The sequence below is a fragment of the Pleurodeles waltl genome, chromosome 9 (genome assembly GCF_031143425.1).
Source record: "Pleurodeles waltl isolate 20211129_DDA chromosome 9, aPleWal1.hap1.20221129, whole genome shotgun sequence".
Classification (NCBI taxonomy): domain Eukaryota; kingdom Metazoa; phylum Chordata; class Amphibia; order Caudata; family Salamandridae; genus Pleurodeles; species Pleurodeles waltl.
The window spans coordinates 406809232-406835123 of record NC_090448.1 but is presented as its reverse complement, the minus strand read 5'-3'; the positions used below and the strand labels follow the sequence as shown (position 1 = coordinate 406835123).

Below are 25892 nucleotides of genomic sequence, written 5' to 3'. Positions count from 1 at the left end.
TGGGGGCCCATCAGCACTCAGGCCGAAGCTGCCGGCATGGAACACGATGGGGTCCTTTTCAACTCCGTGGGGGCCGAAGGTGTGCCAACAGGGTCAGACTGCCCAAAAAAAGAGGCAATGGTCTCATAGAACTCTGAATTGGACAGGGGTCACTCCAGCTCCCGGAAAGTCAGAGAGGTGCGGAGACGGCCCAGGAGCAGGTTCTCAGGAATGAGGCCTAGGATGCAAATGCTCCCTTGTCACGTTGGCCAATGGACGAGGAGAAGTCGAAGACCGATTTGACTGCTTGCTCTAAGTTTTATAAAAAGAGTGTTAGCTCTTACTGGATCAGGGCAAATTCTTGTGCGGAAAGAAAATAACTCATGCCGGTGCACTTGGGTAGCACATATAGGTACCACGAAGTCACTTCTGGTGGCGACGACGCCAACGACGGATGCGGAGCTAATCGACGCCACCTGCCGGCATGCAGGGGTACAGCTCATGAAAATTTTCCAGATCCAGTCTGACTCCTGGGGAGAGTTCAAAGCTAAGGTAACTGCAGCTACAATTCTCTATCAGATTGGGGAAATTAAGTACCGCTGTGAAAGTTTCACCATTTTATACAGTTTAAGGATTATATTATTTAGCCTGCACGTATCTGTGTGTGGCATGTAGTGCTGTAGACACACATGCTCTGCATACTTCTGCAACCTGGTGTTGGGTCCGGAGAGGCGCAAGTTGTTTTTCTTTAAAGAAGAATTTTGAGTCACAGGATCAAGTTACTCCTCCTCTCAGTGATATTGCATATGGGCATCGACTCCTTTGCTAGATTTTCTCACAGGTTGATGAGAAAGTAGTGGAAGTAAGGAAAGTGTAGGGAAAAAGTTGTCCATGCAAAGTATAAATACATATGCACAAATATATACAAAGATAAAGTAATTGCAATAACCACAGGTGTCCAGGGAGGCAGGAGGGTGCATGTGAATCTATAGCACTACATGCCACGAACAGAAGCTTACAGGGTAGGTAACACAATCCATTCAATGGCATGTGTGGCTGTAGATACACATACTGTGCATTGACTATGAAGCAGTACCTCCATAAAGCAGTGGCGAGCCTGTAGGAGCTGCAGTTGACCTACATTGGCTTGTTGGCATGCTAGAACATCTACACAGTAGTGTTTTGTGAATATGTGTGGTGGAGACCGGGTAGCTGCCTTAGAAATGTCAGTTATGGGAATGTTACCAAAGAAATTCATAATACACCCTTCTTACTAGTAGAGTGAGCTCTGTGAGAAACAGGTAAAGGTCTCTTGACCTTACAATAGGAAGTCTGTATCTATTTGAATATCCATATGGCTATGCCTGATTTGGATATTGGGTTACCTTTGTGAGGTGGGGAAGAAGCTACAAAGAGATGTTAGGTTTTCCTAAACTGTTTAGTTCTGGCAATACAGAACATGTGTGAAGGGCTCTTTTGACTTGTAGTTCAATGGACTGGTTAAGGTGAAACTGAGAAACCACTTTAGGGACGAATTTGGGATTAGTTTGAAGAACTACTTTATCTTTCGATCTTTCAAGGTTAGTGCCTGGAGCTCATTAACACGCCCGAGTGAAGTGATGGCGACAAAGAAAGCCACCTTCCACAAGAGGAATTTAAGTGAAAATGAGGGGAGTGGTTCAAAAGAGAAACTGGCGAGCACAATGTTAAGGTTCCACGAAGGGGCAGGGGGTACCCTAGGTGGAATTACATGTTTAATACCTTCCATGTAAGCCTTAGTAACTGGGATCCTGAACAGGGAAACATGTTGTCTGTTTTGTAGATATTCAGCTACAGCTGCAAGATGGAAGTGTAAGCTAGATATGCTTTCTACAAGTGGAGCAAATAGCAGACAATTTCTTGTACCGTGGCTTTCATGGGGTAAATGTCTTTGAGTTGGCAATAGCAAGCAAAACATTTCCATTTTGCAGCATCACAGGCTCTAGTAGTAGGTATACGGGCTTCCTTGAGAATATTGATACATTCTACAGCTAAGCCCAGGTAGCCAAACTCTAGGACCTCAAAAGTCATATCGCAAAGTTGAGTGACTTGGGGTCTGGATGACTGATTTGTCCTCAATTTTGATTGAGAAGGTCCGGCCTGTTGGGGAGCTTCTCGCGTGGGACTGCTAAGAGATCCAGGAGTGTGGTGAACCAGGGCCTGCGTGCCCAATGATCATGGTGAGAGATGTTTGCCTCATCTTCCGAACCAGAAAGGGAATGAGAGGGAGAGGAGGAAAAGCACAGGCAAATATCCCTGACCAATTCATTCCATAGAGTGTTGTCCTTGGATACAGGGTGTGGATTCCTGGATGTAAACTTTGGACATTTTGCATTTTCTGCTTAGGCGAAAAGGTTTATGTGTGGAGTCCCCCCCCCTTTTTAAAAGTATGAGTGCAAGACTTGTGGATGGAGTTCCCACACCTGGACTTGTTGCTGCATCCTGCTGAGCAGGTCTGCAAAACTGTCTGTTTCGGGCAGGCACTCCACCAAAAGGTGAACTTGGTAGTGAATGGCCCACTTCCATATGGTCTGAGAGAGTTGTGGGAGTTAAGACAGTGTCTCCCCCCCCCCATTCTGTAAATAATACATGGCTGTCATGTTGTCCGTGCGAACTAAGACAACCTAGTGAGACAGGTGAGTAAGGAATGCTTTCAGTGCTAGGAATCCCACCTCAAGCTCCAGAGAGTTGATGTGTGGAGGGTGGTGTTTGGGATCCCAAAGACCTTGCACTGTCAGGTCTTGAAGGTGAGCAGCCCAACCTGTCTGTGATGCATCAGTGGTCAATGTGACTTGGGGCACATGGTCTAGAAAAGGCTGCCCTTTCAGAAGGTTGTTGGTGTTCCACCATTGCAGAGAACAGTGAGTCTGGTGGTCTAGCAACTTTAGATCTTATAGGTGACCCTGTGACAGACCACTGGCGAGACAGACATTGCTGAAGGGGACGCATGTGAAGTCTGGCATGGGGACCTATGACTATGCAAGAGGCCATCAGGCCCAACAGGCGCCTAATATTCCTGACTGTGTAAGAATGGTTCTCCTGAAACTGAGGAAGAAAGGTCTGGAAATTCTAGAAACAAGCTGGGTTGGGATACGTAAACCCTAATTCCCCATTCAGAATGGCCCCTAAGTAAGGCTGAACCTGCACGGGCTGAAGGTGAGATTTGGGTATTTTGAGAGTGGAGCCCAAATTGTGAAGAAGGTCCACTGTCAATTGAGTGTGGTGTTGGCACTGGTGTAACATGCTGGCTTTGATCAGCCAGTAGTCGGTGTACGGGAAGACGTGAACATTTTGCCTTCTGAGATGTACTGTGCCTACTGCAAAGCATTCTGTGAATACCCTGGGAGAGGTAGTGACTTCAAAGGGAAGGATCTTGAACTGGTAATGTTTGCATGCAATGATCTAAGTATTTACAGTGTGCAAGGTGAATGGTATGTGAAAATAGGCGTCCTTTAGATATAGAGATGTCATAAAGTCACCCTGCTGTATCAGTGGGATGATGACATCCTCAAGGGTAACTATGTGGAAGTGTTCTGAAAGGGTGTATTTGTTCAGAGGCCTGAGGTCTAGTATTGGTCTTAGAGAGCCATCCTTTTTTGGGACTCAGGAAGTACTGGGACTATACTGCTGAACCTTGATATTGTGGGGGAACAGGCTCTAATGCCTTTTTGAGAAGAAGGGCCTGGACCTCTTGTTTGAGAAAGGTTAAGTGTTCCTGAGGTAGCCTGTAAGGGCAAGGGGGAATATTGGGAGGAGTGGTGATGAGCTCCAGACCTTAGACATGTTGGATAATGGCAAGGACCCAATGGTCCGTGGTAATGGTGTTCCAACTGGTATAGAACTGTTGGAGTCTTCCCCTGATAGGTGTGGGATGATCATGGGGAAGGTGAGGTGGTCACTACTTGGCAGTTGAGGAGGAACCATTTGTGGTGGTGCTTTTTCACCTCCCTTTCTTGTTGTATCCTCCAAAAGAGCCTCTATGGTAACCTCTGGTGAAGGTGGACTGAAGGTGTCTAGAGTGAGAGGTAGACACCTCTGTCGTTGGGGATTTATATGTACACCTGAACCTAGGGCACAGAAAGGAGCCACTTTGTGTGTTAGTTTGAAAGGCACCAATGGCCTTGTCAGTGGCTGTGTCCTTTTTAAGCTCTTCTACTGTAGTGTCTACCTGTGGCTCGAACAGGCACTCTTTATTAAAAGGCATGTTGAGGACTGCCTGCTGAACTTCAGGTTTAAACATAAGCAGTGTAGCCAAGCATGGCATCTTCAAAGAATGATGGTGTTTATACTGTGAGCTGCAGTGTCTGCAGCATCCACGGCGCACATGATTGAGTCAGGCCCTTGGAAACGATCTGTTGCCCTTCTTATGGTGCTCCTCTGGAAGGAACTGTAATAGCTCCTCCATCTCATCCCAATGAGCCCGGTCTTACTGGGCCAAAAGGGCTTGGGAGTTGTCTCTGCGCCAGTGGTCTGCTAATTGCGCCGCCACCTTTTTCCCAGTGAAATTGATTCTTTTACTCTCCTCTCCTGGTAGAGGAGAATCCTCAGTGGCATCACTCCTGGCCAGTTTGTGAGCTGTTGTTCACACAATGGAGTCAAGTGGTACCTGTGCCCCTGATGCAGAGTGGCTCAGAGGGGGCCGCCTTGTACTTTCTGTCCACCCGTTGTGTGATTACCCTGCAGCAGACATGCTCCTTATAGATGACTTCTGCATGCCGAAGCATTCCAGGGAGCATGGGGAGGTATCGTGACTCCCTGTGAGTGTTGGCAAGAGTGTCAAACAGGAAGTCCTGCTCAATGGGATCTTTATGCAGCTCCATGTTGTGAAGCGCCGTTGCTCTAGTGACTTCCTGTTGGTAAGAGGGAGTGTCTTCTGGTGGTGAGGGGCGTGCAGGGTAGAGGTCAGGGTCATTAGAAGGAATGGACTCAGGACTGTATGCATCCCAAGGGTTGGTATCATCTTGCAGACCCCCTAAATCCCCAGAGAATGATTGTGGGGGAACCCTGAGAAGTGTAATATCCTTGTATAGGTGAATGTTGGAGGTTGTGGGGGGTGTAGGTGAAGATCACACTGGAGGAGGTAGAGTAGAAAGAAGAGGAGGAGGAGGGGGAGAAGGCTTGGCTGGAGGGCTAGTAGTTTTGTTCTTCGTTTCCTGTTAGGAAGAGACAGGAATATCCAAAGCCTCTTGATAGGAATTTCCTTTCAGTAAGCGCAGGAGGAGAAGGAGTGACAATAATTCGACCTGTGCCCTCTTGGATCTGAAGCTAGCTCTGTCGAGCATCCATTTTCTCCAGGATCTGCGTAACCAGAGATGGGCTGGTGGAAGCGTGGGTTGAGTCTCTGGCTTCTGAGGTTTTCAGTTCTGAAGGCCTCAGCGCCAAATTTTTCAGTTTTGGAAGCTTGGTCAGCAGTGAAGCTGAGGCTGGCGGCTCAGTCCAGAGGAATCAGATCAATACTTAAACAATCTCTCAGTCCAAAGCTGTGGAGGTCAAAACCGATAACGTGGCTTTGGTCTCAATGGCTATTTTCGGCACCAAGTAGGAAGGCAGGTCGGTCAAAGCAGTTTTTCGGTACTGACCATGGCTGGATGGCAGTGGTGGATCAGCAACCTCAAGGATCGGCTGAAAAGTTTTGTTGGAGGATTTGAGTGGGAGATCAGGGGCCCCAGTACTCATGCAACGGGCAGAGGTGACCTCTTGGCTTTGGATATTGAATTCTATGTCTGACTTGGAGCTGTCCCGTACCTGAAGGGCTTCCTCCTCCTGCACAGGTTCCTCCTGAGCATGTCCCTCTCAGAAGATGTCAGGGGGGTCGTCCGCGGTCTTCTGGGCCATTTCCACCCGACAAGCTTGTCAATCCCAAAGGGGCTTTTTAGAGCGGGAAGACTTGCAGGCGTTGCAATAGGCCTCACAATGGTCTGGAGAGAGACAGAGGTTGCACATGAGGTGATGGTGGTGTGTGGGAACTTGGCATGGCATCAAGGACAGAAGTAGAATGCAGGCTGTTCCATCTGGGAATCATTCCCGTTGATGCCAGAGCCACATAGAAAGGAAGGGCAGAAACTGGCGCTGGTGCCCCGAAGGGCAGTCAGTCAGTGCCCAAGCCAACGGAATGGTCAGAGCGCTAAGATGGAAGAAGTGCGAATGATACCAATACAGTTGGAATGGGAAAGGATAGATCAGAAAACCCGAACCAAAAAGGGTCAACAGACAGAGAGGAGGCACACACGTCCGAACCCGAGAGCAGAGAGAAAACAATCTAACAAAGGAGTTGATGACCATGCACAATATCACCAAGAGGAGGAGTCACTCGATCACATTCTTCAAAGAAAAACAACTTACACAACTCCGAAACCAACACTATATGGCACGAGTATGCAGAGAATGTGTATCTACAGCCACAAATGCCATCAAACACTGAATTTTCCTGGTGTTTCTTTTCATACTGTGTCTTGGGAGATGCAGGCAGAGGATCCAGTGAACGTAAAGACCAGTATGATTTAATTGTCCTTCAGAATTTCAGTAGAATGCGTCTTACAAAAATAACACTTGGGATGGGTTATCTGAAAATACTTTCTTTGCTCCAAGTTTTTAGAATGACTAGAACAGGGATCTTAAATGTATTTGGTGTTTCAGTAATAGGAGAAAAAAAAACAAGGAGGCCCTACTATCCAAAGACAGGCTCAGTGGGAAAGCCTCTGAGCACTGCAACTGGGAATGGTAAGAGTGAAAAATAACAACTAGGGTGTATGTAAGAGAAGCAGAAAGCTGCAGGTGCATCAGCTACAGCAGATTTTGAGGGATTTAGACGCATTATGTCTTCAAAGAGCAGACGTCTGAAGAATTCACCATTTTACCAGTAATGCAGTAGTAAATTTGATTATTTGAGGCTTCTAAGGAAAATGGTGCTCCAGGCTTGTACAATTCATCTTCAGGTTCGCTGGACTTTATATGGGGTGGACAGCTATGCATGTCACCATGGTGTCTGTCAGCTTTTTTTAGTGGTGATTTACCATTTCACTGAGAATTTCCCAACCTGACGAAATTCAAGCATAAGAGTGTTTGAACGTCTAATGCGGGAGAAATTTTGACACTGTTATGATAGAAAGAGCATACTTGTCTAAAATGGATGGATCAGTTCAAGTCAAGCAACGTCTAAATACCACAACCTACTGGATGAGACTAGAAGGTGGTCAATCTCTCAAGACCAACCTTGGTGTGTTTTTGGAGTGACAAATCGCATTTATACTGAGCACTGCATTTTTTACTGTTTTCAGAACTAATTCCATAATTCACTTTATTGCTTTCTTTAAAAACACTAAGGGCCCAATTCTGAGTATTGATGCTATTTATTGCACCTGATAAATAACGATACTCCAGAGTACATTATCTATTGAATGTGATACATTGCCTCTATTTTGAGTTTCTGGGGAATAGCATACAGATTTTCTCCTGTGGTATGGGAAATACAGTAATTACCTGATTGGAAATTACTCGGTGCATTAAATACCACCCAATTGGCATTTCCAACTCCTGCACAAACAGAAAATCACCAAATCATGGCGTAATAAGTAGGAATCCATGATAGTTATGGTGCTTTGTTCAGGTGAAAATTAAGTATAATCCTATGAAAGTGCCTGATTAATACAAAAAAAATTATTAACTGTTTTCTTCTTTAAGGATAGAAATGGTCAAGAATGCAGAGGTGAAGCTGCAATAATTCTAACAGAAATAGACATAGTAAGTCCAGCAAATGAAGGAGCCTTGTCTGATGTGTAGCTCTGTAAACAGCATTTCACTCTCTTTCTCCATCAAACCACCATTGCACCTTATCCTTGGAGAAAACACTGTCATATGTTTCTTCCTTTATTCTTTTCCTACAAGTTCACCCTGTGAGTTCATATTCAATCAGATTTTTCTTTCGTGAGGGCACGGAGACAGTCATCATGTACATAAGGAAGAATATTCCTGATTTAAGGGACAGTAAATTTCCAGCATTATGGATTCTGTTTAGTGATTTTGTTGCACTTGCTACTGTGGACCTTGCTCTCCTCCTCAGTTGCCAAAGCCAGTTGCTGGGAATACAGGACATGTCTTTACTAGATTTACTCCTTTTAACAGACAGAGCTTGGCAGATTAAGCTGGGATAGCGTAGGTCTATAAATCCCCCACTAACCTGTGGAGTCCCCCATTGCTCTGCCATCTGTTTCATTAATGCCTATATGATCCTCCGGCGCCAGGAGATTAAACACTGCGTCTAGAGAATTAAGCATACAACGAGAACAGTGAGGCTCACTTGACATACATGAAAGTTCTGATGAGGAGATTTTGATGTTAGACTGTTGGGGGGCTTTTAAACTCGGAATGAAAGTGAAATATCAAATTTGGTGGCCGCAAAACTAAGTACTTCTACTGTGTGGCAATTCATACAGCTCTCTTCTGCTGGAATGGCCACTTGCCCTGAGTTAACCATAAGTACCAGTAACTCTGACCTTGATTTTTGACAGGACCCTCTCTTTTGAATCCCAGGTACAAAATGGGGAATAAGACCACACATTTCTACCTATGTACTTTGTCTGCACTCAGGAGATAGTTCAATAGAGATTGCAAGCGCTAGCCTATGGAATCAACTGCACAAAATATTCCAGCAGTACCAATCCCATTAACTTTTAACAGTAGGCTAAACTTTCAACACATTCTACTTACAAACAGATGGGTTCAACTGGCTCACCGTGTTTTCTCTATTTCTTTGTACAGATTGTGATTTGTCTTGGTTTGCACTAAGACGCACATTGTTGGCACTTATCGATGATCTATGTAATCCATATGCAGTTATCTCTTTGAACTTTACTTGAAGCTTAAATTTACTGGAACTTGGCCAACTCTGCTCTATTCCTTCTGTGTTCACCACAGCTAGTTATGCTGTCAGTTGAAACTTTAAGCAGTCCAGGTTTTAACAAAATGTTGACCTATTATCCCTGTGTTCCACTCCTGCAGTTTTTCTCACCACCTATTGTTTCACACGTTACTGTTTAATGCTCCATAGACTACCCACTGTCAAATTCATTGTATCAGATCACCATTGTCTCGCTAAAGTATCTCACTTCCTTTATTGTCTCTTTTCCTAGTGCATCATCTACTGTGGTATCACAATGACATATATTACAACCCCCTGCCCACTCTCCTTGTCCTAAACTTCTAATGTTTTACTCATCCATTAAGTAAGACTGCCTCACCCAGTTCAAAAGATTGGTAGTTTCACACCTCTGTGCTGGACAGGTATTGACTTGCGTCTGTTATTGATTTAGACATCAGACTTGACCTCCAAATGCTGCTAAATAGTTACCTTCATGCTGTAAGTATATGGGGCTTACTCACATTCTGTGGGAGTCTCCAGATCTGACTCTCCGTCCCAGTGATGGTGTATGGTATCTCCTATGCTATGCTTTAGCTCGACCTCCAGTGAGAGGTTCTCCTGCATCAGATCTTCCACTTTCTGCCGGTCTGATTCCCGCTCCTAGGAATCACAGAAAGAGAAGAGAATCTGTAACCCAAAACTGAATAACAAATCCCTGCCCAACACCATCATCTCTTGAATCACAGGGGAGAATTCGGGCTCTAAGCCACTTCAGATGTTGTTCTTGGCCTTAATGGAAGATAATGGCCATAAGTGATAAATTCAGCCACTGTGACATGAACTTGATTTATGGCGGCATAACAGGAGTTAGATGAGAAATCCTGTGCCCCCACATGAAGATGGTGTGTTAAGGTCCCATCATGATGGAAGCTGGTGGGCTGTACAATATGGCTGACAGAGAGAGGGCTCATTGCCATAACATAAAAGGCATATAGATAGACTGTAAGTCCTCCTAGGAGGTGCATGGAAGCATCTCTAAACCCCTTATGATATTACTGGGTATTGTAGGCCATTATATAAAGTATATGGGAAACATCAACCCTCAAATGAGGCGTAGAGGTAGTATACCTTAAATACATGGTGTGTCTCAGGCTCTCGTTTCAGATGTAGTTTTGATAAACCTTAAAATTATGTGTTTAGGATTAGGGTATGCAAACAAGATAAGGGTTCCCCAACTAAAAAATATGTAAGTGGGACAGGGATAATTGGTCAACAAAATACAAATAACCCACCTTCACAAATGGTTCCAAAAGATCGGAATCCCAAAAGAAAATGAAAACAACTCATCAAGCCAAGATTCTTAATGTGCATTCATGTCTGTATATTGCATATCAATTTATTGTATAATTATAATCTCATTTATTTCAATATTATATATGCATGTGTAGCACACACAAATAGTCCTATACAACCTGGGAAAAGGGCTAAAAGTATAACAGAAAACTCACATTCACACAAATACAGTCATACTGATTAAAAACAAAAAGGACAATATATATAATAATAGGCATTCTGTAGTCAATTCAAGAAATATTTAGGGATTAATCTGGTCCCCTTGATTGGATTTGTATTTGTTTTTTCTTCCTTCTTGGGGGTTATTGAATTGGCGTGACTTGAATTGATTCCGATCTTTTGGAACCATTTGTGAAGGTGGGTTATTTGTATCGTGTATGATTAGGGTATGTCCAGATGTGGGTACCATGCTCTAAGTGTCACTGGAATCAAGCTAAACCCGACAGACAAGTCCCAATCAAGGCGAAGCCAGTCTTGGGTTGTTTGTGTTCTGCTTCAGGGAGAACCTAAACTGGCAGTTCAGACTGGATTGTTTTAACTGGAGCAGGGTGAAGACTGATTTACATACGGTTGCATCCAAACTGAGGTGCTATGGAGGGCAAAAGAACAATTAGATGGAATGTTATCCAACTTAATGTAAGCGTTCCTGTCATCACCTTTTGTGTGTGGGATTAGGACAACCTGGCATTCACATGAGGTACAACATGGGGTGGGCAAAGTTAGGCCTTGGTATGCATGTACCAAAGGGCTCTAAGGTCAGGAAGGGCGTAACGCAAACTCCTGCAGCCCTTGTGGTGCTGGGAGCCCCCAACCCTCTAAGGTTCCCTAACCATTCAAGGGGGGCCCATTCAGAACAAAAGCAAATAAATATCTGACATACTGGAGACTTTAGGGCCCCTCACCACGTTCTCATGGAGGGTCCCATCATTTGGTGTTATGCCACTGGTGTGCAGGTTGTGTCTGAAGTCCGTCATAAGTTACAAAAGGAAATATAGGCCCACCAATGATGCATATAAAGAGATTTTAGACAACCACATGAGGAGAGGAGGTGTTCACGTTCTCCCATAAACTAAAATGGGGGTCAGGAAATCTGTTGAGGTACACTCTTCAAGAATTAACATGCGGTGTACAAGACACAGAAGATACAGGCTTTTACATGATATGAATGATAGCAAGGGAGTACACTCACTAGCTCTAGGTCCCGCAGTCTGGACTTCAGGAACAGGTTTTCTTTCTCCATCTCATGCAGTTTATCAAAGCGGGAGCGGGCAGCTTCCAGCTGCTCTTCCAGCATGGCTTTGGTCTCCAGCAGAGCCTGTGAGTACTCTCTTTCCTCCTGGATACAGCCAAGCGGAGCAGAGTTGCAAAAGAATGAGGAAAAATGGAAACATAAAAAGTTAGCGGGAAGAAAAGGGGAAATAAGCATACAAGATGGAAAACAAGGCATCAGCTTGTGAGAAGGAAAATATGGAATAAGGACTAGAGAAACAAGTATTTGCAATACAATAGGTCTCACATTTGCTTAAGTTAGAGCTATTGGCGTTGTGAATACATAACTGGAGTTTTCTTGTCACATAAATTGGTCAACCCTGCCGTATAATTTGATCCTCTCTGTCACATAATTCCAGTGGCCCTGCATAATACTAAAGCAAATCCATTTACCTTCTTCCTCTATCTGCAGCAAAAAATGAAAATATTTCCATTATTTATGATATGTATTTATATTATTATTTTGACCCCCCCCACCCCAAACCTAGTGTGAGGACCCAGAGGCATGTTGTTCTGATCGTTTTGATGGTGGTCCTATTGTCCTAGTTATGGGCAAAAATATTTTATAAAAGGAATGCCCTGCAAAGCATTATGGGGCGAGTTTCCGAGTGCAGCAAATATTGTAGTATCTTGACTGTAATGTTCAGAACATCCCCTAGAGGGCACCACAATAAAAATAGCATTTGTAAGAAACATGGTCATGTAACCATATAGCCAGCCCCTGGAGAGCATAACCACTGATAATAGAATGACAGAACGTAATGCAGTGTAATCATATATTTAGTCCATAGAGGGTGTGGAGGTGTTATTATTTTGAGGTCCGCTCAACCTAGTGTAGGGACCCAGAGATGACCTAGACAGAAAGAGCACATCCTGCTGAACGTTTTGATGGTGGTCCCTAAAGGACAGATGCTCATACTCAAAAGTTTGGGATATCAAACCTACCCATCCCAGCCTGGAGGCACTAAGATGATGAGGGCCCAGTCGATCCTGATCTTCTTGAGAACCTGGGGCAGGAGCAGTATCAGCAGAAAAACATTCAGGAGTCCTGGGGTCCATTCTAAGTGGAATGTGTCTCTGAGCAAGAGCTACTTTGAAAACGCCAATGCACAGAAGCGCTGACATTGCAAGTTCTGGGCAGTGGGAAATGGATCAAGCCAGCCAAGATTCACCTAATTTTCAGAACAGACCTTGCACTACCGCTGGATGTGGATGTCATTCATGATCCGCATGGCATCGATGACTGAGGTTGCCTGCCCTGGCACTTACAGATCCTGCCAGGTGCTGTACGACCAGGCACGTGTCCTGGAACTCCAGACAAATCCAGAGGTGTGGGGCCTCCTAGCACAGGATCTACAATTCTAATCCAGACTGCTTGCTGCAGTACCACATGGTGGTAGTGTTGTCCATGAACACCTGAACACCTATCCCGTGATAGATAGGAGGAGGGCCTTCAGTGCCAAGTGGATCGCCCTTGGTATGGAACTGGGATTCCGCTGAAGACCAAAGTCCTCTGATCTCCACCTCTCGCAAGTGGCTGCCCCAATCCGGAAGTGATGCATCAGTCACCACTGTCAGCTCTGAGTGGAGAAGAGGAAGGGGCATGCCCTCCAATCGCTGTTTGTTAATCACCCATGCAGATCTTTTGCAATCCCCCCCTACATCTGGACTAGGTCGTAAGAATTCCAATGGTGTTGAGACTTCAGATCCCTCTGCAGAGCACGCATATGCCATTGAGGGTGTTTCACCAGCAGAAAGCAGCAGGCCATTAGACCCAGCAGCCTCACAGTCAGTCACCCAAAAACCAGGACTTAATTTGAAACATTAGGATCATAGCCTGAATGTCCTGGACTCTCTGCTCCGAAGGATAGGCGCAGACGTTTACATGTCCAGAATGACTCAAATGAAAGGGAGTTTGTGAGGAGTCAGTGTGAGAGAGGGCCTCTTTTTGACATGGTTAGCCCCCCACTCTTTGCCAGATGTTGGAGTCTTAGAAACTGTAGTGCCCAGGGCTCCTGCTAACTAGGTTCACTGGGCCAGAGCTCTTTCCCTAAATCTGTTGTGATGCATTGGCACAATTGGATACACTCTAAGCTGCCACTATAAGTCCATAGTAAGTGGGCACCTATGTGCTCAGGGCATGGGATACTATGGGTAGGCCCCTGAGGGCAGCAGCACTGATTGTGCCACCCTCTAGGGCCATGCATCCAGATTCACCCAGCACTGCCACTGCAGAGTGTTCTGGTGCAAACCTAAAACACAAACTTGACATGGCACACTGCCTGAATGCCCTGTCCACCATACACTGCATTTACTATGGGTAAGACACCCCTCTTGCAGGCCTTACAGCCCTAAGGCAGGGTGCTCTATATTATATGTGAGGGCATAACTGCATGAGCAATATGCCCCCACTGTGTCCTTGCCAAACCTGGGACATAGTGAGGGAACAGAGCAGCCATTTAAATACATGCGCTGGACACTGGTCAACACGAGTTCCCCAGCTACATGATGGCCACTCTAAGCCCTGGATTATTTGGTATCAAACAACTCAAAATGATAAATCCAAACTGGTGCCACTATTGGATTTATCCCTAAATGTCCCCAGGGGCCACCTCAGCTGTTCCCCCTGCAAAAGCTAACTATCCTAGCATGGTTGCTGACTGGTTCCATCCAGCTGCTCCAGACTGCCAATATACAAACTTTGGGGGAGAGCCCTGTCTCTCTGGTTTGTAAGACAATGCCCTTCCTGGGTGGAGGCGCTAACACCCTCTCCCTCAGGAATGTGCATTATTCTGGCAGTGAGCTTCAAAGGGCTTACCGCCCTTGAAACTCGACCCCCAAGCATGCTGCTAGTAGCAGCTGGCCTCCCCCTTTGCAAACCCCTACTTTTGGTGGGAGCAAAGGAGGGAAACCTAACAAAGGGTAGGAGGAGTGGCATCACCTGGCATGCACCGCTCCTAAGGTGTTGCCTGCTAGGTGGACCTTCTATTTAATTTTCCTCCATCGTGGATGGAAGGAAAAAAATCCAATTAGGTTTAGGGCAGTGACCCTTCCCACAGAAAGAAGTCACTATAGTGGGTGTAGCCACCCAAAGGTAAGTGTCCTACTGGGCACTACCAGGTTCCCCCCTAAAACGCTCACTAAATTCAGTATTTAGTGAGCATCCCTGGACCAAGAAATCAGATTCGAAAGGACAAAGAAGATTAGCCCAAAGAAGATCCAAGGCACGAGAACTGTGGACCATCTGCACAAGAAAAAGTCACCAAACCCTGCCTGCTGCACCCAGGACCCGACAATCGCCGCTGCGGAGGAGCTGGACACTGGACTGACCTCAAGAAACCCAGAGGACCTCCAGTCTTCACAAATCGCCCAAGATCTCCCTCCAGAGTCGAGGTAACACTCTGCAACCAACAAAGAACCAACAACCAAGTGAGGGTCATTTCACTGACCGGTCAATATCTCCCAAACCGGAAGTCGCAGCCAGAACCGACGACCGCCAGGACAAATCCTCCAAGTGTGCCAAGTTTGGTGGCACTGCGCCCCCTGGTGGCCATACCGTACCAATATCTTGGGTACTGGTCAGCTGACGTTGGACAACTAGAAAACCAGCTCACTCAGAGCTTAAAAAGGATCAGGAGGAAGCCCCATTCGAGGTACTTCAGGAACACCCCAGACCTCCTGCCAGAGTCCCCCTGTTGTCCTGTAAGCCACCTTCAAAGAGACTAACCTCCAAAGGGCTCCGTTGCTCAAAGCTTCTGAATCTGCAACTCCCTCTGCACCCGGCCGTCCAGTGCCCAGCAACGAGGAACAAGCTGTGCCCCAAGGGTCCCTCACCCCTTGTGACCTCAACACCACAAGGGGACCCCAAGGCACCACCATTAAATCTGCAGGAACCACCCTTGGCCAAGTGATCCCCCTCGGAGGCCCTGCTTCAAGATGCCCCTCGGTGGCCCTGCTTCAAGATGCTTTTCAACGCTGCTCCCGCCGGAACCGAGAGCTGCCCAAACCTCTCCAACTGGCACAGTGTGCTCACTGACGACCTCGACCAACCTGCAAAGGGGAACCTGGTAACACAGCTGTGCGATTTTATATGCATTTTTAAAAGTGACTGCCAATTGATTCCTGTGGTGCGTAACTATGCACAGAAAGACTGTTGGGGTCATTCCAAGCTTGGCGGGCGGCGGTCGCCGCCCGCCAAGCGGGAACCGCCAGAAGACCGTACTGCGGTCAAAAGACCGCGGCGGTCATTCTGGGTTTCCCACTGGGCTGGCGGGCGACCGCCAAAAGGCCGCCCGCCAGCCCAGTGGGAAACACCCCTCCACGAGGAAGCCGGCAGAGTGGAAGGTGTGCGACGGGTGCAGTAGCACCCGTCGCGAATTTCAGTGTCTGCTAAGCAGACACTGAAATTCAAAGTGGGGCCGTTGGCATGGGCACTGCAGGGGCCCCCAGGGGCCCCACGACACCCCTCACCGCCATCCTGTTCCTGGCGGTCGAAACCGTCAGGAACAGGATGGCGGTGAGGGGGTCAGAATCCCCATGGCGGCGCAGATTCCCCTGGGCAGCGGAAAGTCGGCGGTACACCGCTGACTTTCCGTTTCTGGCCGCGGGTCAGAATGCCCAAAGGAGCACCGCCAGCCTGTTGGTGGTGCTCCCGCGGACCCCGGCCCTGGCGGTATTTACCGCCAGGGTCGGAATCACCCCCTGTATTTCTTAAAACTTCAAATATCCATATCTTAAAAAGTACTTAACCAATTTTGATAATCTTGTTTATGTACAAATTTGAAGTATTTTTATAACTTGGTCTCAAGGTATTCCTTTGAATGTGTGAGTTGCATGATTGATACCGTGAGTACAACAAATGATTTGCTCTTCTCCAAGATTGGTCTAACTGCTCGACCAAGTTACCTAAAAAATTTGAGCATTAGGTGATCTATTTTTGTCCTCTGGAAACCAACGTGAAGTGTTCTGTACCCCTGCACAGTGTGCCTAGTTTTTCACACTACACAGGGGGCCAGCCTCCTACAGTCAGTCATGACTTTGGCATGTTGATAGTGAACTCTATTGACTGTAGAAGTTTCACCTTATAATGAAGGTCTGGAATAGGCTGACGACTTCCTGGGGTGAGCTCGCATCAAAGACGTCAAGGTAGGAGAATATTGGGACCCTTGACCATCACAGATGTGCTGCAACCACTGCAGTCATTTTCGTGAACACCCAAGGTGCACTGTTGAGGTCAAAAGGGGAGCACAGCAAATTGGAAATGCTTGTGGCTTACTGTGAACCGCAGGCAACGTCTGTGTCTGCAGGACGGAATGTGGAAATACATGGTTGAAGGTCCAACACAAACATTCAGTCTCCGAGGTCAGGGCAAACAAAACATGAGCCAAGGTGAGCATCTTGAATTGTCCTTCCATACAAAGGTGTTGAGAGGATGGAGATCTAGTATAGGATGGAGGACTCCATTCGTTTTCAGCACCAGAATGTAGCAGGAATACCAACCATGTCCCACTTCTGATGCTGGCACCCTATCAATGGCAGCTTTGGCCAGCAGAGCCTGCACTTCGTGATGGAGCAAAAAGAGATGGTCCTCGGCAGCCGGTATGCTGATGGTGCCAAGGAAGGTTTGGTACCCAGAAATGGAAGGGCATAACCTCACTGCAAGATTTGGAGCACCCACTTGTTCGAGGCTATCGTTTTGCACTGGGCTAGGTGGTGCCATGTCTATCAGAGACGACTGCAAATCCCTTGAAAATCCCATTAACCTGAGCCAGGTGTGGTGATGGAGTGCCACCGTAGACCCTGGCCCTGTCTAGTGATTCAGTGGTGTCTAGTCTGCACCGAATGGTGAGCTTCGTCGCATCTATCAGTGCCTGGTTCAAGATGGCCCAGCCTTCTTCAGAAAGCATAGGCAGCAGCTGCACAATAAAGTTCCACAACTGGTGCGTTCCTAAGAGGCATGCAGTGTTCACCAACCTCAATGCTAGGCTGATAAAAGAGAAGATCTTCCTCTCGAAGGTATGCAGCCAATTTTCTTTCCTATCCAGAGGAGCAGTAGGGAATGTGCTCATAATACATGTGGCTGTCAAGGCCTGCACCCCCAAGCTCTCGGGAGAGAGACATTGGGTGAGGAAGGCCGGGTCGCCAGGGGGACAGAGTGGTAGCGTCCAGCAATCATTCTGTGCGAAGTGTCCCTGTGCATAGTTTAGCACAGGCCCCCATGAGAACGTCAATGAGAGGCTCACTAAATGGGAGTAGGGGCTCTGTAGAGCTGAACCCTGGTTGAAGAGCCTCCGTCAAGACATTGGGCTTTACCTCGACAGAGGACAGCTGTAGATCGAGGACCTCCACTGCTATGTGCATTACCATAGCAAAAGATAATCCTTTCTCTGTGGCAGGGCCCAGAGGAGAAACCAGGACATAGTCTGGTGAGGTGTCCAGACCACTGGAATCTTCCAGCTACTCATACCAATTTTCCTTCTGGTTGGGATCATCCTCCAGGGTGTTAAGGCCCTCTTCAGCATCATCTTCCTTTGGGAAGGAAGGGCTGCCCAAGAGTTGTAAAGCTCAGGGTGGGTTGATGAGGTCCAGCTTGCGCCGCTGTCGATGTCGAGCTGCGTCAAAGCATAGACATCTCAGAGTCCTCCTCAAGTAGCGTCATAAATGGCACCAAGGGAACTGGGACCAGAATAAGTGTTGTGCCAGTGTTGGCGTCAGTCCTGAACCGGTAGCAGATCCAGAGGGCCTGGCTAGGGTTGGGGCAAACCCACCAGTGGTAACCCAGCTGGGGCATCTATTGACTCCATGGGACCAGAAGACGCACCAGAGAGAGCCACTGGCCCAAAGATGAAGTACATAGCATCATAAAACTCAGTGAGTAGGACAGAGGGAGCTCCAGCTCCAGGGAATATGAAGAACAGTGGAGCAGACCAGCCCGTTGGCTCTGCAGGGGGAAAGCGGGAGCAAGGCCTGGAAGCACAGTGCTTACTAGGAGAGGTTGAAGAACTCTTCAACTTCTACTTGTGCTTCTTTGATTGATTCCGGCTTCGACATCAACAACTTACAGTGAGGTGACGATCGTCCACAGGATCGGCTCTGAGAGCGGTCCCAAAATCTCTCTCAGGAACAGGATAGAGATCAGCACAGATCCTTCTTCTGCTATGACACCGGGAGCTTCATCGTCCACTCATGAATCGCTTTGGGGCGCACTGACTTGCATTCAGGGAAGGCTTTGGAATCATGGCTCGACCCCAGGCTTCACATGCAGACCAAGTGTGGGTCAGAGAATGACATCTGTTTGTAACATTCATCACACAGTTTAAATCCCATGGGTTTGTTGGGGAACATATCACTTGCATACTGGGAGCAAAAAGCTCAAAATAATCGACAAAAGGGTTGAAAAAAGTGGCCAAAAAATTCCCACTGTAGCTCTCTAGATCCCTGCTGTTTATGCAGAAAGAAAGGAACGGATGCCAGTGTACTGGGATGACGCCTGTTTAGGCACCCCGCATGTCACTTCTGATGTGGACGCTGCTGACTCGGAGCCAACTGACATCACCTACCAGTGCACAAAGGTACTGCTCAACATTTTCCTAGATCCAGTCTGATGCTTGGGTCATATTCTAAGGTGAAGAATATGTGGTTATAAACCTCTATCACAAGTCTTTCTTTCAAACAAAGGCTGGTGGCAGAAAGATTTTCGGAATGGGTTTCGCATATATGGAGGGACACATTTGAATTGAGGATTTTTGAAGCTTAGGTCCTGATTTGCAAAGATGCTGCCTGGGTCCGTCAACCAGGCAGTGGCTTGTTTACTCTGGAAGCCAAAGAAGTAATATCATACCAGTGTCAGGTTCCCTGTCGCCAGTTGCTCTTTAACAGGGTGCTTGCGGAGACCGCACTTAGGAGTAAGAGGAATACAAAATTACATCATTCCTTGCATAGATCTGTATCTGCGAACTGAAAGCTGTATGTGTTCACTGATTTCCTTTGTCAACAACATAAGCTTGTTGCCACTTTCCTGTGATGGATAAGCTTTGTGGGTGAGCATCTTGATGCTGGGTCGTAGGTATATGAATTGCTAATATGTTAGTGTTGACTTTCCCAATTTAGGTTCAGATTCAGCCCGTTTAGCAGGCGTATGGAGTAATTCATTATATTGTTCATGAGTTTGGGGAATAAGCCTTTGATGAGCCAGTTGTTCAGGCAAGAAACACCCTTACTTCTCTCAACCACATGTAGTTGTCACTAAATGTTTAGTGTAAACTGTGGAGGCCTAACAATGACCAAAAGGCAGTGCCTCAAACTGAAAATGCTGACAAGCTGACCATGAATAGTAGGAAATTCCTACGCTTTGATTTAGAATATGAACTCAAGCATCCTCCAGGTTGAGGTACACTAGGAGCTCCCTCTTGTTAACACACAGTAGTATAATAGAGAAATCTGAAGGATTGGTTCTTTATAAATTTGTTGAGTGACCTCAGGTCTCGAATTGGCACCATTCTCCTGATTAATTTTGCATTAGGAAGAACCTAAAATAAAATTCCTTATTGGATTGGGACTTGGATGTGACCTCTACTTCATTTTTCGGATGAAGTTTTGTTATTTACAGCTGAAAGATGTAGATGGCACTCCTTTTTTGGTGGTGTTTTTGGACACATTACAATGAATTCTAAGGTGTGGCCATGCCGGGTAACATCCAGTACCTAGTGGTCTTACATTATAACATTCCAGGCTGGAAAATATGCCTGTATTTTCCCTCCCACCAGGTTGGATGTTGAGAAGGTTGGGTAACCTGAGAAGGGGGGGCTCATCATCCATTGTGATTTTCCAGATGGGCATTTACTCATTTGCTGGACACAGTTGCATAATTGCCTTTGGGAGCAATGCTGGTAAAATATGGTTGACTGAAATATCTTGACTGGCGATGGGGTTGAAAAGTTCCAAATGATGAGTACTAACAATATCCGTAAATTTGCTTTCTTGTATGGAAGCTCTTTTTACATTGCCACAAGCCAAGTATGCAGGATGTCACCATGTTTGACTTGATTGTCTGCAGTGCTTCGTCTACATGCTTTCCAAAAGTGCTAGCCATTGAAAGGAATCTATAGTACTTTTGATTGTATTTCTGAGCAGAGAGAAGTGCTCTTTAATCATTCTCATTGGGGCAACAATGCCAGCTGATCCCCTCCCTCACCAAGGCCCCGCAACCGCTAAGACCAACCTCCACGACGGACTGCATGCCATAGCCAACTGGTTGAAGATGAGCCGCCTCAAACTGAACTCAGACAAGACTGAGATCCTCATCCTCAGCTGCAACCGCTCCGCATGAGATGACTCCTGGTGGCCAGCCACCCTAGGGACTGCACCAACACCCACCACCCACACACGCAACCTAGGTTTCATCCTTGACCCATCTCTCACTATGACCCATCAAGTCAACGGCGTCTCATCCGCCTGTTTCAACACCCTCCACATGCTCCACAAGATCTTCAGATGGATCCCCACCGAAACTAGAAAGACGGTCACCCACGCCCTTGTCAGCAGCAGACTGGACTATGGCAACGCGCTCTACGCAGGATCAATGGCTAAGCTCCAGAAGAAACTGCAACGAATACAGAACGCCTCCGCACGCCTCATCCTCAACATCCTTTTTTCCGACCACATCACAGCTCACCTCAGAGACCTACACTGGCTTCCCGTCAACAAAAGGATCACGTTCAAGCTCCTGGTCCACGCTCACAAAGCTCTCCACAACTCAGGCCCTGCCTACCTCAACGAGCGACTTACCTTCTACACTCCTACCCGTCAGCTACGATCCGCCAACCACGCCCTCGCCACCGTCCCTCGCATCCATCGGACCACAGCTGGCAGCAGATCCTTTTCCCACCTCGCCGCCAAGACGCGGAACTCTCTCCCGGTTCACCTACGACAGAGCCAGGACCTCCTGACCTTACGGAAACTCCTCAGGACCTGGCTATTCGAGCAGTAGGAGCCCCTTTCCCACCTTCAGCGCCTTAAGACCCTAACGGGTGAGTAGTGCGCTTTACAAATTGATTGATTGATTGATTGATTGGTAGCATTTGCAGGAATTAATTGTCTGGGGCATCGAAAGAGGAATCTATCAAAGCAGAGTCATGTTCTCCTTTTTGGAGCAAGGTTTTGGCCTGTTCCGTGCAATCTAATAGTGGTTTACCCCGAAGTTTAAAAGATTATGCCATAACTGCCTATCCTGACACACAAGGATGGCTCTGCATTAAATATTTTGACTGCCATGGATGCAAAAGCATGGTGTCAGTGTGGCAATCCTGTTTGTCTGGAGGAACACAGAAAGGCAACAATTGATTCCTGTCCCTCTCAGTGGCTACAGAAATTACTGGTTTTGTTATAACCTGGTTGAGAAAGAAAGCTGGAGCAGGATTTGTTGCTTTGCATTTTTAACCAGTTTGGCAAGGAAAGTCTTGCCTGTGGTTGGGTTCTTCACGCAGGACAAAGTATCCATCCACAGATGATCAAGTAAGTGGATGACCCTAATTGACTTCCTCAACATTTCTTTAAAATAAAAAAGTAGAGATGTTTTTTTCCATGGCTGAAACTGACAATTTGAATTTGTTAAATGCCCTCTTGATGACACTGTGGAAGCTCTAAACATCTTTGGAAGGGCAATGTTGGGGGATCCTTATGGTGAGGCTCCTAGCTGGCCCATTACTCATACAATAATCATCAAATTTGGGCACAGCTTCAACAGTATGACTCTATCCTGAACAGCATTGTCACCATCACTACCATCACCACGTTAAACATGATCTGAACATCATAATCAGTGTGAGGTTGTTGATGACCTGCCTCATCTGGGGTGAGATGTGACAGTTTTGTTGGAGGCTCAGTCGGGCACAGGATATTGGTAGTGGCTATTGGTGACTTGGAGCTCTAAGTTGTAGAAGAATTATCTACAGAAATGGCTGAGTTGGTAATCGTCATGGATGTGCTTGTTGTGCATGGCAGCTGGGAAGAGGCAGTGAGTCACAAATTTTCCATTATGTGCTTCAAAGACTACTGGAAGTCAGCTGGTACCTCCAGCTTACGAGGCTGAGGGAAGGGGGGGCAATCATCATATCAGTGTCCATAAGTCTGTAACTCCTCAGTATCACTTGCAGAGAGATAAATGTCCAGGTCATGAGGATCTGTAGCCTGATCCCCATGCTCTTCGCTGATGTGACATGTCAAAAGCTATAATGGATTCCACATGGTCATGGTCCAATTCACTAACGTCACTGGCCACAAGTCCAGATGGAGGCTCCTCTATGATTTGAGGCGGTAGCATTAATATTATAGTGATGGAAAAGATATACTACATAAAAGATAATCTGAAAACAAAAGGACTTTGGGGAGCCAATGGACCAATAGCCATTGACGAAAATGTGCCAATAATGGGTCCTTCAATGGAGGAATCATCGACAATGACGTGGCGGATGGAGAAACAATGTAGGTGTGGTCATCAAAGATGTTGATGATGTTGCCATCAAAGGAGTCGAAACAGCTGTTACCACAGATGAAGTAGTGCTTGTCAATGAAGTCATCACTGGTGTCACTGTCGACAGGACTCTCAATTTTGAAGGCACTGTTAATGAGATATGCTTGCCAACAGACGTAGAGTGTGAAGCCATTAGTGATTCAGACTGGTCTTGCTCTTTTTTGAGAAGGATGTTTTGCTTGCTGTAGTCAACGAGGAATTGTCAATGGCCATAGAAATTCTGCCCTTTTCCGGAAGCTTACTATCTGTATCAGGGGTCTGGCCTTTTAGGAAATGTTGGTAAGGTTTCACAGAAGGGATCGTGAGAACGTCCATATGTGAGGTTCTGATCAGCACTAACATTTCTTTTTTAGCCTCAGCAGAGGCACACTTTTAGTAGAAACCACACCCAGTGATAGTTCACAAAAAATGCATAAGATTCTTGCCTCCCAGTCATTCAGAGTACTTTGTTATAAGGTCTGACACATTTTGCAACCCCTCAACACACGGTCAGGGCGATGAAGACATAGTAGACATTTCTTGTGGAGGTCAACAGCAAGACTCAAAGGGTATAAATAAAGAAATGTAAGCCATCTGAACTGAGTTCCAAGGGTTCTGCCAGCCAAATACAAAAAAGGCAGGAAGTACTACTTACCTCTCTGCAAATGTGGGTGAGAGGAACCCCAAGGTACAGAGCTATACATCACAAAGAAATGAAAAGCATAGATTCAAAGAGATGAGCAGAGCTTGAGGATTCACCTACTGTCAGCTTGTCTGTGGTTGAAAAGTCTAAGCAGCTATGCCTCTGTGGTGAAGCTCTGAGTCCCTTCATCTCACTGGAGAGAGGTCTGGTTTGATAATGATGCAATGGGTCTACAGAGTCTACGGCTGTTTTCAATTTTGTCTGAGTGTTTATATCCACTACTATGTTAATACTGACTACTGATATCTGGGAATATTCAAACATGTGAATCTATGAAAGATCCAATACTGGAGAACCTGAATTTCTCAGACCATATCTCACTGGCCCTTCGGTCTTTATACTGAATGTCTGTGCATCATCTTATCATCTACAAAGATATGCACATGGCACACAGAGCTATCCACTGACCTGGGCCACTTCATTAATGCTACGTAACGCAACAATGGCCAAACTAGGCTACTGTTCCGTAGGAGTGGTGCCACTGCTCACCATCTGTTCCTTCAGAAAATCTCTCAGTGGCTGGAACTCTTTGTGAAGATGGGCAAGCTCTGAAATACTCGGTAAATGGTTTGATATTTATCACACATGATCAAATCCAACTTTGAGGAGTCGAAATTTATTGGATGTTGAAAGTACCATCCAATTCATGATTTTTTTCAGTCCATCTAAACATCACTGACAAAACCACTTGATTTCTGCATAAGTGAAGAGTTCTCAGGACTGCATTGATTCCACATTCCCATTGGAATCTTCACTTATGATGCTTTTTGAAAATCCAGCAGTGTCAGCTGTGCAGCCACTGAGCAAACCATCTTGTACTACCTGAGGAAGGCAGAAGCTGAAACGTTGTAGTGGAAATATATGTTTGTTCTTTGGTGAGATGATCTGTTTGAGTCACTTCTTTCTTGGATAGTACATTTTCCTGTGACTCATTGCATCCTTTGGGATCCAGATTTTTGCCCTGGCTAGTTGTTTTCTTGTGATCCTTCATCTTCTAGTATATATATATATATATATATGTACACACATAATATATATATACATACATACATCATATATATATATGTATATGTGTGTGTATATATACTAGACTTTTACTATGGCTCAAGAAGCTACAATATAAGGATTGCCTTCTATCTGAGGACAGTGATGGGTCCTCAAAGAGACGGAAAGATCACGAAAACATGAAAGATCTGCTGAAAAGGGGTCTCCAAGTTTGCCACATAAGGCAAAAAAAGGAAATACCACCATGAGCACATTCTAAAAAAGAGGAGCATCCTTCTACCTGTAAAAAGAAAAACTTTCCTCGGGGAAGGCACACTCCTTCCACCAAAGAAGCTCATTTAAAAAAATAATCAAAATCATTGCCATCGTCGACGAAATCAGCTTTGACAGTCTCAACTCCACAATTAATTTTCTCATCAACGGTGTGCCTCGTTTACGGCAGCTTCTACCATGACGGGGACTACAGCGACATTTACTACTGTGGCCTCATCCATCATTATTTTGTCATTACTTCTGTGGTCGATGTAAATAACCACCAGAATACTTCCAAAACAGAAGCCTTCATTGACGGCGTCATCCTCGTCCATAACGGCCATGTCTGCCACAGCAAAAACAAAACAGTCAACGAAGATGTCAGCTAGAGCCCTGTTGACGAGAGACACCCCATCGATGCAACACCATCTGTCGATGGCCTTACCAACAACTACACCATCGACGTTGGCACCATCGACGAAGCAGCCGAAGAGAGAACTGTCAACAAGATAGACGACAGAACCGTCGATGAGAGACTGCAAATTAAGGAAATAAATGCATGGTATATTTTAAGCAAGTGTGGGAGAAATGTAAAGACTAAATGAATTTAAAATGGTATAGGACAGAGGACATCAATATCATTGAACAGGCAAGGTGTAGAAGAAACAAGTTACTTACCTGTAACTGTAGTTCTCCAGTATTGGAAATTTTCATAGATTCAAATGCCTGAATCATTCCCCGTCGTCGAGATGGGAGTCCCCGGTGTAATAGAAAAAATCATACTCAATAGCATATAGAGCTCAGAGGCACTAGGCCAACATCTCATAGTCATTTTATAAAAAAAGGACCAAACTTAAGAGACAACCAATCAGCTCTCACCACCCTCTATAACCCTCCTGTGAGGAGCTGATTTCCCTCAGATTTTC

General features: G+C 46.0%; 1 protein-coding gene across 1 annotated transcript in view; it reads right to left on the bottom strand.

Moving 5' to 3' along the window:
• LOC138259410 (girdin-like) overlaps nucleotides 1–25892 on the bottom strand; it is a 632998-nt gene that overhangs the window by 408269 nt on the left and 198837 nt on the right. The window contains exons 11-12 of the mRNA XM_069207157.1: nucleotides 11418–11564; nucleotides 9397–9535 (exon numbers count right to left, since the gene is read on the bottom strand). Of these exons, the coding sequence (XP_069063258.1) occupies nucleotides 9397–9535; nucleotides 11418–11564 (286 nt within the window). The remainder of the gene's footprint in view (nucleotides 1–9396; nucleotides 9536–11417; nucleotides 11565–25892) is intronic.